Here is a 17,253-nt window from a genome sequence, read left to right as displayed (position 1 = left end):
GGGATTTCAATACCCCCCATCCTTTTTTTGAGACAGGGTCTCACTCTGTCACCCAGGCTGGAGTGCAGTGGCGCGATCTCAGCTCACTGCAACTTCCGCCTCCCAGGTTCAAGCGACTGTCCTGCCTCAGCCTCCTGTGTAGCTGGGATTACATGTGTGAACCACCACAACTGGCCTCAATCACCCCTTTTAAAAAAAACCAGTTTTTAGAGATGAGGTCTTGCTTTGTCACCCAGGCTGGAGTGCAGTGACGAGATCACAGCTCACTGCAACCTCCAACTCCTGGGCTCAAGCCATCCTCCCTTCTCAGCCTCCCGAGTAGCTGGGACTACAGGTATACACCACCACACCCGGTTTATTTTTTAAAAAGTTGTGTGTTGGGGGGGGGGTCTTGCTATGTTGCCCAGGCTGGTCTCAAACTCCTGGCCTCAAGTGATCCTCCTGCCTCAGCCTCCCGAAGTGTTGGGATTACAGGTGTGAGCTGCCTCGCCCGGCCTCAATCCCTTTTTCACAGGGGTTCTGGACACTCATTCCAGCTCTGCCCCTGAGGAGCTGTGTGACCTTGGACAAGTGACTGACCATCTCTGGGTCTCTGCTTCCTCCACTAGAACACGACAGAAGGTCTAAGTCCCTTCCTCCTTGGATGGGGGAGAGAATTAAACCAGTTAGGGTGACAGTGGCTTCGGAGCCTGGCACACAGAGGTAACTCCATGTGTGTTTGCCGCCATCATCATCCCTGTTCGGATCCTTGCTCCCCAGTTCCACCCAGGAAGTGCTGGGGAACTCCCCTTCCTACATTTCTCCTGCCACCCTCTCCAGGGCACCCAGGGCAGCCTCTCTGGCATGCTGTGAGCTTCCCAGGCAGGGCTCTGCCCACCGCACCATTCCAGGCGCTGGACTGCAGGAGCTTGGCACGACGCAAGGCGGGAACGGGAGGCTGGCCCATGGCGGCGTCAGCAGATGGGCACCATCTGGGCTGGCGGCTTGGGGCGGGCTGGCAGCTGCTGGGGCGGGCGGGCCTGGCAGCCCCTCCTCCACCCAGCCCTGGCATGGTGCCCGCCCGCGCCTCAGGTTTCTTGGGCTGCCAGAGGGGGTGGGGAGGCCTGGCTGGGTTTAGTCCCTGGGCGGGCAGGCGGCTTCCCTCTCTGGGCCCTGGTTCCTGCAGCCTCCTTCACCAGCACGTGGCAGGTCAGAGAGCACCCGGGTCACCCTCTCCCGCCCCATCCCCGGCTGGTCACCCTCACCGGGAGGCCACAGGGCGGCCTTCGCCACTCACTACCCCCTGAACATCCAGCCAGCTCCACATGCTATTCCTGGGCTCCAGGCCTTCGTACTGGCTACAACCCATCCAATGTCCCCTCCCTCCAGCCTCTCCAGGCTCCCTCACCCCCTTCAAGCCTCACCTCAAAGATGCCTCCTCAGAGAAGCCCTCCCCATCCAGAGTGGCCCCCAGCCCCTCTCCACGTCCCTCCCTGCTTTGTTTTCCTGCCGCTCCCTGACACCCTCTTCTTATTCATTTTTATTTTTATTTTTTGAGACAGAGTCTCACTCTGTCACTCAGGCTGGAGTACAGTATCGCGATCTCGGCTCACTGCAACCCCCCGGGTTCCAGCAATTCTCCTGCCTCAGCCTCCCCAGTAGCTGGGACTACAGATGCCCACCACCACGCCTGGTTAATTTTTGTATTTTTTAGAGATGGGGTTTCACCATGTTGGCCAGGCTGGCCTCGAACTCCTGACCTCAGGTGATCCACCCGCCTCAGCCTCCCAAAGTGCTGGAATGACAGGCGGGAGCCACTTCGCCCGGCCCCCTCTCTCGCCTGTGACACTGCAAGTGGTGGCTGCTTTCAGCCCCGTGGCAGGTGCCCCTCCACCAACATCCACCCTGCATACCCCAAGAGGCCAACCAAGGCCCTATGCCCATCCCTCCCTCCGCATCTATCCCAGGGTCTCAGCTGCCCAGCAGGGCTGATGAAAGCCAGACGCTGCACTCTGGCTGGGCCAGGACGCTCCACAGCCAAGGGGACTCTCGGTTCGGAAAAGGAAGCTGGTGGCCAGTCCTCCTGCTGTCAAGGTGACAACCGCCAGGATCAGCGTGGAGGCCTTGAGGCCAGCCACAGCCTGGGGACCCTATGTAAGACCTCAGCCTGTGAGATCCTCACACAACCGTGCTAGAAGGTGACCACACCATGCCAGCAGACTGCCCCCTCATGCACCACAATTTCCGCCCATCCCCTTCCGACACTAACAGAGGACGAGGCTGGTGTCAAGGACAGGGCAGAGGTAGACGCTGCTTGAGTCCAAATCCCACCTGGCCCAGTCTCAGCTGTGTGACCTCAGCAGGTCAGATCCCTCCTCTGAGCCTGTTTCCTCCTCTGTAAAATGCATACAGCAGGCCGGGCACGGTGGCTCACGCCTGTCATCCCAGCACTTTGGGAGACCGAGGCGGGCAGATCACTTGAGGCCAGGAGTTCGAGAGCAGCCTGGCCAACATGGTAAAACCCAGTCTCTACTAAAACCACAAAAACTGACCAGGCGTGGTGGCACTTGCCTGTAATCCCAGCTACTCGGGAGGCAGAGGCACAAGAACTGCTTGAACCCAGGAAGCAGCAGTTGCAGTGAGCCGAGATCGCGCCACTGCACTCCAGCCTGGGCGACAGAGTGAAACCCCATCTAAAACAAACAAACAAACAAACAAACAAACAAACAAAAAACATACAGCAATGATCCCTGCCTCACAGGGCAGCTGTGAGAATGGGCAAGAATTTCTAGCCAGGCAGGTGGCTAATTTTTTGTATTTTTGGTAGGGACGGGGTTTTGCCATGTTGCCCAGGCTAGTCTCGAGCTCCTGAGCTCAGGAGAGTCACCTGCCATGGCCTCCCAAAGTGCTGGCATTATAGGTATGAGCCACCACACCCAGCCAGAGTTGGGGTTTTCCATATGGGAAAGACATTCTATGTTCAGGGAACAGCATAAGGAAAGGCCTGGCAGTGGGAGATTATAATCAGAATGAGGAGGATGGGCCAGGCGCAGGGGGTCACGCCTGTAATCCCAGCACTTTGGGAGGCCGAGGCAGGAGGATCACTCGAGCCCAGGAGTTCGAGATCAGCCTGAGCAACATGACGAAACCCTATCTCTGCAAAAACTAAAAAACAAGACCAGTTGTGGTGGCTCACACCTGTAATCCCAGCACTTTGGGAGGCCGAGGTGGGTGGATCACCTGAGGTTAGGAGCTGGAGACTAGCCTGGCCAACATGGCAAAACTCCGTCTGTACTAAAAATACAAAAATTAGCCGGACGTGGTGGTGGGCGTGTGTAGTCCCAGCTACTCACATGAGGCTAAGGCGGGAGAATTGCTTAAACCTGGGAGGCAGAGCTTGCAGTGAGCCGAGATCGCGCCACTGCACTCCAGCCTGGGCGACACGGCAAGACTCCATCTCAAAACAAAAACGAAAACAAAAACAAACAAACCAACCAATCCTGAAGAGGATAACGTTAGTAATGATAACCATGGAGGGCCCTAGCCCCATGCCTAATGCCTGGTCTTCACGGTGCCTCATGGTGGTTTACTGAGCCCTCACCCTGGGCACGCAACATTTCCTACAGGGCAACCATTTTTGAGCCCCCCAGTTTATAGACAAGGAAATGAAGCACAGAGAGGGTGAGTGACCGGCCCCAGATCACCCAGCCAGTGGGCAGCTGAGCTGGGGTTGGAGTCCAGGCCCAGCTCTCACCCCCATGAGGAGATGGAGCACTCGCAGTGGGCAGGTGGCATGGCTGGGGGCGGGGGTGTGGCCTGCTGGGGCCAACTGAAGCAGGGATTCCCTTGGGGACGAAGGGGGCAGGCTGGGGGTGAGGGAGGGTGCAGCCCTCACTCAGAGAGGCCAACCTGACCCGGGGCACAGGCCTGCCTGCTGAGCAGAGGCGGGAGGGGCTGGGTGGGGGTGGGGAGGTGCCCAGAGGTTGTGCTGACTGTAGCAGAAAGCTCGCTTCAAAATTTTATCAGCTCAGCGTGGAGGAGGTGGGGGCGGGGCCGGGCGAGGAAGATGTGTGGTGGCAGAGAGGTCTGGCCCTGCGTGGCGATGAGCACCCCCGCCCCCACGGTGGCCTCTGCCTCCTGCCCCCAACAGGCAGTCGCCCGGCCCACCTCTCTGCCCCCACCGTCCCCAATGCCCCCTCACAGCCAGCCCCAGTAGGTTTGTTGCTCATTGGTGGGGGTGGGGGAGGAGAAAGATGCTAAGGTCAAGGTCAAAGAATCAAGATCAAGACTGGGTAACTGCCGGGCACGGTGGCTCACACCTGTAATCCCAGCACTTTGGGAGGCTGAGGCCAGTGGAATCATTTGAGGTCAGGAGTTCAAGACCAGCCTGGCCAACATGGTGAAACACTGTCTCTACTAAAAATACAAAAATTAGCCAGGCATGGTGGCGGGCGCCTGTAATCCCAGCTACTGGGGAGGCTGAGGCAGGAGAATCGCTTGAACCCGGGAGGTGGAGATTGCAGCGAGCCGAGATCACATCACTGCACTCCAGCCTGGGCAACAGGGTGAAACTCCATCTCCCCCCGCAAAAAAAAAAAAAAAAAAAAAGACTGGGTAACTGGTGTGGTGCAGTGGCTCTTGCCTGCTGTAATCCTAACACTTTGGGAGGCCAAGGCAGGAGGATGACTTGAGCCCAGGAGTTTGAGGCCAGCCTGGACAATATAGCAAGACTCCATCTCTAAAAAAATATAAAAAATTAGCTGGGCATGGTGGTATGCACCTGTAGTCCCAGCTACTTGGGAGGATGAGGCAGGAGGATCACTTGAGCCTGGGAGGTGGAGGCTACAGTGAGCCGAGATGACACCACTGCACTCCAGCCTGGGGGACAGAGCGAGACCCTGTCTCCAGGAAAAACAAAAAACAAAAAAAAAAACTGGGTAACTCTGCCCTGCTCTCCTTCCACACACCACAGAGCCTGGGAGCCCGTGATCCTGTCTCATTCTTGCACCAGCTCTAGAGGGTGGCATGGCTGTTACTCCCATTGCACCAAGGAGGAAACTGAGGCACAGAAAAGGGTTGTGTCCATACAGCTGGGGAGAAGAAGAGTTTTGTCTGGAGCACGGGCAGTCTGGTCCGAGTCCCCCTTGTTCCGGGAAACGCCCCTCCCTCTCAGGCTGTGCAATTGTCTCTTTCTATAGAGTGCTGCCTGGGCTGGGGTTGGGCTGGTGACCTGCATGGGTCTGCGTCTGGCGTGCACCCATCCCACATGCTCTGGCAGCCCCTGGGTGTGTGAGGGTTCATGCGTGCTCCAGACACAGCCTGGGTGGGCATGGCAGGGGTGCTGTGCACCCACTCAGGTCTTGGGGTGCAGCTGACACCCTGCACGTGGCTACACGCATGATCTTCTGGAACCTCCCATAGCCCCATCCAGCTACGGACTCTGATCATCTCTACCATTTGGCAGGCAGGAGAAACTGAAGTCCAAGCGGGCCACACAGCCAAGAAGCTACAGGACCAACCCTGCTCTTAGCACCGGGACCAGAGGCACAGGCGTCAGGCCTCCCACCTCCATGATCCTGCCAGGCCCCCTGGGGCATCCCCTTGTTCACTGCAGCCTGGCCATCCTGCAGAGCTGAGCTCAGCTGCACCTCCTCCTCTGGGAAGCCAGCTTGGATTTCCTCACCCCCGCAAAGCTTGCTGGTCTCAACATCAGGCATTTGACCACCGGCAAACAGCCCACTGGCAGGGCCAGGCTCATCAGGCCTCTCTGCTGGTGTGGTCTGAGAGTCGATCAACCAACAAGCATTCACAGGAAGCAGTGCCTGGACTCTCCCGGCTCTCCCTGGAGGGCTGGCATGGTCTGTCCTTCTCCTCTCCTCATCCCTGCTTCCAGCAAGGCCGTCCGTTGCACCCAAGACCCTCCAGGACATTCTCATCCCCCAAGACCTCAAGGGCCTTCCTGCTTCCTCCCTCAGACGTGAGGGTGAGATCCTGCCTCTACCACTGGAGCACCACAGCCCACCCGCCTCCTCCGTCAAAAAAACCTCCTTGTACCATCTCTCACTTGAGACCTCTGCTAGGCCTGCCTCCTCCATCTGACCTCCACATCCCATCAGCAGTTACCCTGGGCCCTGCATGCACTGGCCTCCTCCCTCAGACACTCCTTGCACCGTGTCACCCCCGTCAGACGCTCTCCCAGGCCCGTCTCTCCCCTTGGACCACCGCATCACATCTACACGCACCAGCTTCCTCCCTCAGACCCTCCTTGCACCATGTCATCCCCATCAGATGCTCTCCCAGGCCCGCTTCCCTGCTTGGACCACCACATCATATCCATATGCAGCAGCCTCCTCCTACAGACTCTCCTTGCACCATGTCACCCCCGTCAGATGCTCTCCCAGGCCTGCTGCCCCGCCTGGACCACCAGATCACATCTATATGCACCAGCCTCCTCTCTCCAACTCTCTTTGTGCCATATCACACACTTCAGACTCTCTCCAAGGCCCACTTCCCCTCTCAGACCACCACATCACATCTATACCCACCGGCCTCCTCCCTCAGGCGCTCCTGGCCCCGTGTCACCCCCGTCAGATGCTCTCCAAGGCCCACTTCCCCTCTCAGACCACCGCATCACATCGACAGGCACTGGCCTCCTCCCTCAGACCCTCCTCAGGCCGCGTCACCGCCATCAGACACCCTCCCCATGGTCGCCCCGCTCAGGCCCGCCGCACCTCACCTCGCTCACGCACGAAGTAGGCCAGGTAGAGGTCCAGCTCCTTGACGGCCACGCCGATGTGGTGCGGCTGCACGCACAGGACCGGGTGGCCACACTGCGCGGCCTTGACCAGGCGCTCGCCGTCGGTGCTCTCCAGCGGGATACCCTTGAACAGGATGACCATGACCAGGTCCAGCCGCCACACCTTGTCCGCCTGCCGGAGACAGTCGATGCGCCGCATCTTGCCCTTCTGGTCGGGGTTGGAGAGCACGCAGCCCGGCGCCTTCTTGCCGGTGATGCTCAGCACGAAGTCCTCGCGGCACTCGGGCCGGATGTCCTTGCGCAGCTTGGCCAGCAGCCGCGACGCCCACTTCTGCTTGACCTCGGGCTTCTCGCCCAGCAGCTCGTCCTTGACCGCGCGCTCCTCGTCCTTCGACATCCGCTTCTCGTGCTTCTTGAAGTACTTGCGCTTCCGCGCCTGCAGGTTGAACCAGGTGTAGGCGAAGGCGCGGACGTGAGGCAGCAGGGCCTCGATGAAGGGGTGGAACTCATCCTGCAGGCCGGAGAGGCGAGAGGTCAGGGGTGCCAGGGACGCGGAGGGCGGACCCACTGCCCGGCCCCAAAGGCTGAGGTCGGAGGGGCCCTGGACAGACCCGCAGAGTGGGAGGGGCTGGGCAGAAGTGGGCAGGGGGTTGCTGCAGATCGGTGCACGCCACCGGGGGCACACAGAAGGCCGGGGAGGACCCAGGAGAAGTTTATCAGGGACCTGAAAGAACCCATCACCCAGATAAGCAAACTGAGACTTAGACCACGTGAGAGGCACAAATCACCGCAGAAGTTTGTGGAGGACCATCATTTTTATTTATTTTTTTATTTTGAGACAGAGTCTTGCTCTTATCGTCAAGGCTGGAGTGCAGCGGCACAATCTCGGCTCACTGCAACCTCCACCTCCCGGGTTCAAGCAATTCTCCTGCCTCAGCCTCCCGAGTAGCTGGGATGACAGGTGCCCACCACCACACTCAGCTAATCTTTGTATTTTTAGGAGAGATGGGGTTTCACCACGTTGACCAGGATGGTCACCATCTCCTGACCTCACGATCCGCCCACCTTGGCTCTCAGCCTCCTGAAGTGCTGGGATTACAGGTGTGAGCCACCCTGCCCGAACACGGAGGACCTATCTTGAACCCCAGTACACAGATGGAGCAAGCTAAGGGGGCCAAGTGGAAGCTCATGGAGGACCCATTGTACAGACGGGTAAAACTGAGGTTGGGAGAACAAAGATGTCATGGACCTATTCTCTGCCTATTGCAACTAGGCTTGGGCTGGGTGTAATGGCTCACACTTGTAATCCCAGCACTTGGGGAGGCCGAGGAGGGAGGATTGCCTAGCCCAGGAACTTGAGACCCAGTCTGAGTCATATGGTAAAACCCCATCTCTATAAAACAAACAAAAACAAAACAAAACAAAAAAAAAACAAAAATGGCCGGGCGTGGTGGCTCAAGCCTGTAATCCTAGCACTTTGGGAGGCCGAGACGGGCGGATCACGAGGTCAGGAGATCGAGACCATCCTGGCTAAAATGGTGAAACCCCGTCTCTACTAAAAAATACAAAAAACTAGCCGGGTGAGGCGGCGGGCGCCTGTAGTCCCAGCTACTCGGGAGGCTGAGGCAGGAGAATGGCCTGAACCCGGGAGGCGGAGCTTGCAGTGAGCTGAGGTCCGGCCACTGTGCTCCAGCCTGGGGGACAGAGCAAGACTCCGTCTCAAAAAAACCAAAAAAAAAAAAAAAACAAAAATTAGCCAGGCGTGGTGGTTTGCACCTATAGTCCCAACTCATCAGGAGGCTGAGGTGGGAGGATCATTTGAGCCCAGGAGTTTAATGCTTCAGTGAGCTGTGATGGTGCCACTGCACTTCAGCCTGGGTGACAGAGTGAGACACTGTCAAAAAAAAAAAAAAAAAAAAAAAAAGAAAAGAAAAGAAAAGGCTGGGTGCAGTGGCTCACACCTGTAATCTCAGCACTTTGGGAAGCCGAGGCTGGTGGACCACCTGAGGTTAGGAGCTTAAGACCAGCCTGGCCAACATGGCAAAACTCCATCCCTACTAAAAATACAAAAAAATGTAGCCAGGCATAGTGGAGCACACCTGTAATCCCAGCTACTCAGGAGGCTGAGACAGGAGAATTGCTTGAACCCAGGAGGCAGAGGTTGCAGTGGGCCAAGATCACGCCATTGCACTCCAGTTTGGGTGCCAAGAGTGAAACTCTGTCTCAAAAAAAAAAAAAAAAAAAGAACTAGGGTAGGTGGTCAAGCATGGTGGCTCACACCTGTAATCCCAGCACTTTGGGAGGCCAAAGCGGGAGGACTGCTTGAGCCCAGGAGTTCAAGACCAGCCTGGATGACATAGTGAGGCCTCATTTCTACAAAAACAAAACTTAGCTGGGCATGGTGATGCATGCCTGTAGTCCCAGCTACTTGGGAGGCTGAGGTGGGAGAATCGATTGAGCCCACGAGGTCAAGGCTGCAGTAAGCCAAGATTGCACCATTGCACTCCAGTGGGTGACGAAGTGAGACCCCTGACTCACAAAAAAAAAAAAAAAAAAAAAAAAATGAGGCGGGGTGCGGTGGCTCATGCCTGTAATCCCAGCACTTTGGGAGGCTGAGGTGGGCGGATCACTTGAGGTCAGGAGTTTGAGACCAGCTTGGCCAACATGGTGAAACCTCATCTCTACTAAAAGTACAAAAAATTAGCTGGGTATGGGCCGGGCGCAGTGGCTCACGCCTATAATCCCAGCACTTTGGGAGGCCGAGACGGGCGGATCACGAGGTCAGGAGATCGAGACCATCCTGGCTAACACGGTGAAACCCCGTCTCTACTAAAAAATACAAAAAACTAGCCGGGCGAGGTGGCGGGCGCCTGTAGTCCCAGCTACTGGGGAGGCTGAGGCAGGAGAATGGCGTGAACCCAGGAGGCGGAGCTTGCAGTGAGCTGAGATCCGGCCACTGCACTCCAGCCTGGGTGACAGAGCGAGACTCCGTCTCAAAAAAAAAAAAAAAAAAAAAAAAAAAAAAAAAAAAAAAAAAATTAGCTGGGTATGGTGGCTCATGCCTGTAGTCCCAGCTACTCAGGAGGCTGAGGCAGGAGAATTGCTTGAACCCAGGAGGCAGAGGTTGCAGTGAGCCAAGATCTCACCACTACATTCCAGCCTGGGTGACAGAGTGAGACTGTCTCAAAAAAAAAAAAAAAAAAAAAAAAAAATCCTAGCACTTTGGGAGACCGAGGCAGGCAGATCATAAAGTCAGGAGTTTAAGACCAGCCTGGCCAACATGGTAAAACTCTGTCTCTACTAAACATACAAAAATTAGCCAGGCGTAGTGGTGCCATGCCTGTAATCCCAGTTGCTCAGGAGGCTGAGGCAGGAGAATTGCTTCAACCTGGGAGGCGGAGGTTGCAGTGAGCCGAGATGATCATGCCACTGCACTCCAGCCTGGGTGACAGAGCAAGATTCCGTCTTGGGAAAACAAAAAATGAGTACAAAAGTTTATTCCTACAGAGCAGATGTACAGACAGGCCTGGCTGAGGTCCACAGGCAGACACTAGGCCCGCCTGGAGGTCAGGGCCTGATGGAAAGGTGGGGGAGTTCTGCATCAAAAGATACGAGATTAAAGGGTACCAGGATTAATCAGAGGGAGGAGAGATCCCAGGTGGAGTCCTCTCCTTCCTTTCCCCTTTCCATGAACCCACCGTGCTGATACAGAAACAGAGACCAGAGAAGCAGACACTCTGCCACGAAGGTTCAGAGCTGGGAGAGGGGCCACCCCGTTCCCTGCAGACCCATTCTGGAGATGGGAAGTCTGAGGGCTGGGGAGACGCTGAGACCAGGCCAGAGCTGGGACTTCAACCTACTCCCAAATCATCATGAATCGGTGTCTGAGGGCAGCCCCCCAAAACCCATGCTACAGATGAGGAAACTGAGGCCTTGAGGGGGAACCTGGCCATGGGGGGCAGAGGTGGACTGGAACCTGCACTCAGATATCTGACTTCCCCACGAAAATAACGGCAGCCCCTTGGAGAGCAACGTGGGGCAGTGGGAGGCCCCTGGCTCCCTGTCGGGTGTGGGCAGACCCCTCCCATTCTTCCCATTTTCCAGCAAGGGAAACTGAGTCTGCACAGCATTTGGGATCTCCGCTGGACACGGTGGCTAATGCCTGCAATCCCAGAACTTTGGAAGGCAGAGGTGGGCGGATCACTTGAGCCTAGTTCAATCCCAGTCTGGGCAACATGGCAAAAAACCATCTCTTTTTTCTTTTTTTTGAGATGGAGTTTCACTCCTGTCACCCAGGCTGGAGTGCAGTGGCACAATTGCGGCTCACTGCAACCTCCACCTCCCGGGTTCAAACGATTCTCCTGCCTCAGCCTCCCAAGTAGCTGGGACTACAGGCACACACCAGTATGCCCAGCTAATTTTTGTATTTTTAGTAGAGATGGGGTTTCACCGTGTTGGCCAGGCTGGTCTTGAACTCCTGACCTCAGGTGATCCACCTGCCTCAACCTCCCAAAATGCTGGGATTACAGGTGTGAGTCACTGCGCCCAGCAGGCAAAACCCTATCTTTACAAAAACTACAAAAATTAACTGGGCATAATTTTTGTGGTGCGCGCCTGTAGTCCCAGTTACTTGGGAGGCCAAGGTGGATGGATCACTTGAGCCCAAGAGTTTCAGACCAGCCTGGACAACATGTCAAAACCCCATCTCTACTAAAAATTACAAAAATAATTAGCTGGGCGTAATTGCTGCATGCGCACGCCTGTAATCCCAGCTACTTAGGAGGCTGAGGTGGGAGGATCACTTGAGCCTCAGAGGTTGAGGCTGCAGTGAGCTGTGATTGTGCCACTGCACTCCAGCCTAGGGGTAGAGTAAGACCCTGTCTCTAAAAAAATAAAAAATAGCCGGGCGCGGTGGCTCAAGCCTGTAATCCCAGCACTTTGGGAGGCCGAGGCAGGTGGATCACGAGGTCAGGAGATCAAGACCATTCTGGCTAACATGGTGAAACCCCGTCTCTACTAAAAATACAAAAAAAAAAAAAACTAGCCGGGCGTGGTGGCGGGCGCCTGTAGTCCCAGCTACTCGGAGGCTGAGGCAGGAGAATGGCGTGAACCTGGGAGGCGGAGCTTGCAGTGAGCCGAGATCACCCCACTGCACTCCAGCCTGGGTGACAGAGCGAGACTCCGTCTCAAAAAAATAATAATAAAATAAAATAAAATAAATTTAAAACATCTGGGACCTGGTTTCTCAGCCTCAAGGTGGAATAAATTCAAGGAGAAAGAAGAGAAAGAGAAGCAAAACTGACTTGCCATCTCCCTGCCTTGACAGGGCTGGGCTGGGCATTTCGGACAGGGGTGATCCCTTCCTAGAACAGAAACCTGTTCTCCTCCCACTAGCTCTCAAAGGGCTACATTGTTATTAATGCTGCGATTATTGTTGTCATTACAACTTACACTGCTATTGGGATTTTTTTTTTTTTTTTCGAGAGGGAGTCTCGCTGTCACCCAGGCTGGAATGCCGTGGTGCGATCTCAGCTCACTGCAAACTCCGCCTCCAGGGTTCATGACATTCTGCCTCAGCCTCCCAAACAGCTGGGACTACAGGCACCCGCCACCTCACCCAACTAATTTTTTGTATTTTTTTTTTTTTTTTTTTTTAGCAGAGGCAGGGGTTCACTGTGTTAGCCAGGATGGTCTCGATCTCCTGACCTCATGATCCGCCCGTCTCAGCCTCCCAAAAAGTGCCGGGGCCAATTTTTTTTTTTTTTTTTTTTTTTGAGACGGAGTCTCGCTCTGTCGCCCAGGCTGGAGTGCAGTGGTGCTATCTCGGCTCACTGCAAGCTCCGCCTCCCGGGTTTACGCCATTCTCCTGCCTCAGCCTCCCGAGTAGCTGGGACTACAGGCGCCCGCCACCTCGCCCGGCTAATTTTTTTGTATTTTTAGTAGAGACGGGGTTTCACCGTGTTAGCCAGGATGGTCTCGATCTCCTGACCTCGTGATCCGCCCGTCTCGGCCTCCCAAAGTGCTGGGATTACAGGTTTGAGCCACCACGCCCGGCCACCGGGGCTATTTTTATTACTTTTTAAAAATGTTTTTAAGAGATGGGCATCTCAGCCTGGTGTAAGAGATGGGCATCTCATGCTTGTAATCCCAGTACTTTGGGAGGCCAAGGCGCGTGGATCATCTGAGGTCTGGAGTTTGAGATCAACCTGGCCAACATGTTGAAACCCCATCTCTCCTAAAAATACAAAAAATTAGCTGGGCGTGATGGCGGGTATCTGTAATCCCAGCTATTCGGGAGGCTGAGGCAGGAGAATCGCTTGAACCTGGGAGGTGGAGGTTGCAGTGAGCCGAGGTCGCGCCAACTGCACTCCAGCCTGGAAGACAAGAGCGAGACTCCGTCTCAAAACAAAACAAAACAAAACAAAACAAAAGATGGGAGTCTCACTGGAACGATCTTAGGTCACTTGGGCCCTGAACTCCCAGGCTCAAGCGATTCTCCCACATCAGCTTCCCGAGTAGCTGGGACTCTAGGCGCAAACCAGTATGCCTGGCTAATTTTTATTTTTATTTTTGCAGAGATGGGGTCTCACTCACTATGTTGCCCTGGCTGGTCTCAAACTCCTGGGCTCAAGTAATCCTCCCACCTCGGCCTCCCAAGGCACTGGGGTATTTTCTTTCCTTTTTTTTGTTTTTTTTTTTGTTTTGTTTTGAGACAGTGTCTCACTCTGTTGCCCAGGCTGGAGGGTGGTGGCATGATCTCAGCTCACTGCAACCTCCACCTCCTGGGTTCAGGCGATTCTCGTATCTCAGCCTCCCGAGTAACTGGGATTCCAGGTGCGCCACCATGCCCAGCTAATTTTTGTACTTTTACTAGAGATGGGGGTCTTGCTATGTTGCCCAGCCTGATCTCGAATTCCTGGGCTCAAGCGATCCTCCCGCCTCAGCCCCTCCAAGACACTGGCGTGTTTCCATTACTACAGACACGATTGCTGTGATCATCATTTGACGCAGACAATCTTCCAGGAAGCGGGGAACAGCCTCAGGCCCCGCCGCGCGTTCTGTGGCATGGAAACTAAGGCTCAGAGAGGGGTGGAGACCTGGCTGAGGTCCCACAGGGTCTCGGGGCCGGTGTGACGATAAGAACCAGGGCCCTGACCCCCTGGAAGGCATGGGTCCCTTTCTCAGAACAGCCCGTTCTCTGTGAGGCTGGGGTCTCAGGAAGTTAGGGAGATGTTCACCCTGGACTCCCGCTGTGTGTGCCAGCGGATGTGGCTGGACTCGGTCCCATTTCCAGGCCAGGATGGGCAGAGCAGCCGCTGCCAGATCACCCTCCCTGCTCTGTGCTCCACGTCCCCTGGGGCCACCTCCGGCCATGGGGTGCTTCGGGGGGAGGGGCGGGACATCAGATTTCACCTATTACTGAAGCTCTGAAAATAGCCTCCCACCCAGCAAGACCAGAGTCAGCTTGTACCAGCGACGTTCCCCCACCCCAGTGTCCCCCGAAGCGTGAGTCACCGTAACAGCTGCAGCAGGGACCGGACCTCAGGGCCCTTTTCCGCTGCCCCCGCTTCCCCAGCCAACCTGCTAAGGCAAAGGGGAGATGGAGGGGGCCCGGCCCAGGCCCTGTCCAACCTCGTCCCTGCCCCTGCCTGGACGAGACCCAGAGATGCAGAGCGGTTTGTACAGTGTCACACAGCCGGTCAGCAGAGCCGGGACCAGAGCCCAGATGGTCTGGCCAGGGAAGCCGGGTGGTGGGGGCGGTGTGTGGGGTGACGGTGGGACGCGGCAGAGAGGATCCATGGCGGCGCAGGACCTGCCCGTGGAGGGGATGGCAGGAGGGCAGGAGGCCCGGACAATGGTGTCCAGCTGGGGCTGTGGCTGCCACCCAAGCTCTGGCGCTTACTGGGGCTGTGATAAGAGATTGCTGGAAGGGACGGGGGAGGCGTCCGCGAGGGAGGCAGGGATCACTGCCCCCTCAACTCCTTCTCTCCCCAACCTCTGTCTCTCTCTGAGTTCTTCCCCACTTCCGAGCCCCCCTCCTGCGAATTCCTTTTCTCATTCTGGCCCCTCCTAGATCTGAGTTCCCTTCCTCCTCCCTAACTGCCCCTCCCCTCTCTATGTTCCTCCCCCTCTCTGTGCCCTTTCCGGGGACAGGTGCCAGGGAGGCGGGCGGGGGGGGGGCCCACGTCAGTGGTGACCCCGGCTAGTTACAGAGGCAGGAAGACAAACAGCTTGTAACTGGGTCATGGACCTGCTGCCCCATCCTCCCTTGTCCTCCCCAGGGGATCAGACCAGGTGAGAGGCAGGGCCCGGTTGGCTGGTTGTCACTCTGTTTGTCCCATGTGACCTGCAATAACCAGGACTTCTTCTCCAGGGGCCTCCCACTGCCCTCAGAGGCCCAAACCAGCAAAAGAGATAACCAAGGCAAGCTAGATGCTGAAAATCCTCCCAAACTCCTACACATCCCTCAACACCCTATCTCCAGTGTCCCTTCCTTCAAGCAGCCTTTCCTTCTCAACCCAGGGTTTCCCAGATCTAGCCAGGACCATCCAGCTCTATCACCTCCCCGTGTCAGAGAAGGTGGCTGGGTGACAGTAATGTCTGTTTTCACTGTCTGAATGGCTAGGGAACAGATCACCTCAGATAGGCCTCAGTCTCTCATTCTGTACAATGGGCAGAAAGGGATACTGCAGCCTGCTGGAGAAAGGGGAGCTCATTCCTTGCCCTGGTGACCTTGTTCCTTGCAAAGTGATGGGGAGAAGGGGAACAAGGCCAGGTCTTTCCTGGAAACCCCAGCTTAGTCTACTGGGACTTCCTGGCCAAAGAGAGCAGCAGCAGCTGGGAGAGAGACATCTGGATCCAAGCCCTTGGTGAAGGACCATGCCATGCACTGGGCGATGCCCCTCAGTCACCTCCCTGTGCTCCTCCCACCCTGAAAGTCCAGGCCAGCAAACCAGGACATGAAACTCCAATCTCCAAACCAAAAGTTTCCAGGTGAAAGTGACTCAACAATCCTTCATGAGAATCTGCTCATTACCTACTTAGCACTTATCCCAAATTCCTACGCATCCTTCAAAGCCCTAGTTCTAATGCCCTCTTCTCCAGGTCAGATGACTCGTCCATGGTCACAGGGACAATCCCAGGCCCATCCGGCAGCAGCATCAGGCTCTAACCTTGGACCGCTCCTTCCCCCAGCTCAGAGAATCACGGCCCGTGGACATGTGAGCGGCTCCCAGAGAGGCCGTTCAACTATCTCAACAAACATTTAGCGGGTGCCTGCTGCATGCCCGCCCCAGGTACGGTGCTGAGGACTTGGCAGGGACCTGGGCTCAGCCCTCACCTGGATCCAGATCTGAGGCAGGGATGGATGGTTAACAGCAGCAAAATATGTAATAAAACGTCAAGTTGGGCAAAGTGCTCTGAAGAAATTTAAAAGAGTTTGAAGGACCAGAGAATCTCTGGGGTGGGGGGTGATTTTTAGCTTGGGGTGGTCCAGGAAGGTTTCTTCCAGGAGCAGACACCTGAACAAAGTCTTGAGAGATGGCACTCCCGGCCAGGAAATTTTCTGAGGGAGAAATGGGTCGTGCAAAGGCCCTGGGGCAGGACCACCCCTGGTGTGTTAGAGGAACAGCGAGGAGGCCCATGTGGCTGGAGCAGAATGAGCAAGGGGGAAAGAGAGAGGAGGGGAGAGTTGGGGAGGGGACAAGGACAGGCTGGGCAGGGCCTTGTGGGCCACAGTGAGGAATTTGGGTAAACCGAGTCCACAGGGTTCAAACTCCCTGCCAAAGTAATGAGTCAGCAAAATGAACCCTGGGTCCCCCTACTTCCCTCTGTGTGTTGATGTTCTGGGAGGACAATGAGGGCTGAGCCACAGGGCCCAGGAGGTGGGGGAGAGAGGCAGGGAGCAAGGCTGTGCCTCTTAGAGGCTGAGCATTTGATGAGCTATCAAGTCTACCATGAAATGGGGGACGGGCGTGGTGGCTCACGTCTGTCATCCCAGCACTTCGGGAGGCCGAGGCGGGTGGATCACCTGACGTCAGGAGTTGGAGACCAGCCTGGCCAACATGGTGAAACCCCGTCTCTACTAAAAACACCAAAAGTAGCTGGGCACGGTGGCGCACGCCTGTAATCCCAGCTACTTGGGAGGCTGAGGCGGGAGAATTGCATGAACCCGGGAGGTGGAAGTTGCAGTGAGCCCAGATGGTGCTACTGCACTCCAGCCTGGGCGACAGAGCAAGACTCCATTAAAAAAAGAAAAAAGCCTACGATGAAGTGAGGACTATCATTGCGCCCACTGCCTGGAGGAGGAGACTGAGGCATGAAATCCTCCACACAGTCGGGAAGGAACTGAGCTGGGACCGGTCCTTGGGCCTCCTGACACCCCACCCCCACTCCTGGGCCCCTTGAGCAAACAGTGTGGGGCCAGAGTGTCCAGTGACACCTGGTCTGCACCGTGCACACTCTGCAAGTCCCACATGCTTCCCTTCCCCTTGTTTGTTACACGCCACATCCTCAAG

General features: G+C 56.1%; 1 protein-coding gene across 5 annotated transcripts in view; it reads right to left on the bottom strand.

Moving 5' to 3' along the window:
* LOC105485585 (nuclear factor I C) overlaps positions 1 to 17,253 on the bottom strand; it is a 110,458-nt gene that overhangs the window by 79,772 nt on the left and 13,433 nt on the right. For all 5 annotated transcript variants that reach the window (XM_071085920.1, XM_071085922.1, XM_071085919.1 and 2 more), the window contains exon 2: positions 6,716 to 7,247. In XM_071085920.1, coding sequence (XP_070942021.1) covers positions 6,716 to 7,247 — 532 coding nt within the window. The remainder of the gene's footprint in view (positions 1 to 6,715; positions 7,248 to 17,253) is intronic.

The sequence above is a fragment of the Macaca nemestrina genome, chromosome 20 (assembly GCF_043159975.1).
Source record: "Macaca nemestrina isolate mMacNem1 chromosome 20, mMacNem.hap1, whole genome shotgun sequence".
Lineage (NCBI taxonomy): Eukaryota > Metazoa > Chordata > Mammalia > Primates > Cercopithecidae > Macaca > Macaca nemestrina.
Note: the sequence above shows the minus strand (reverse complement) of the source record. Positions and strands in the feature narration are given on the sequence as shown.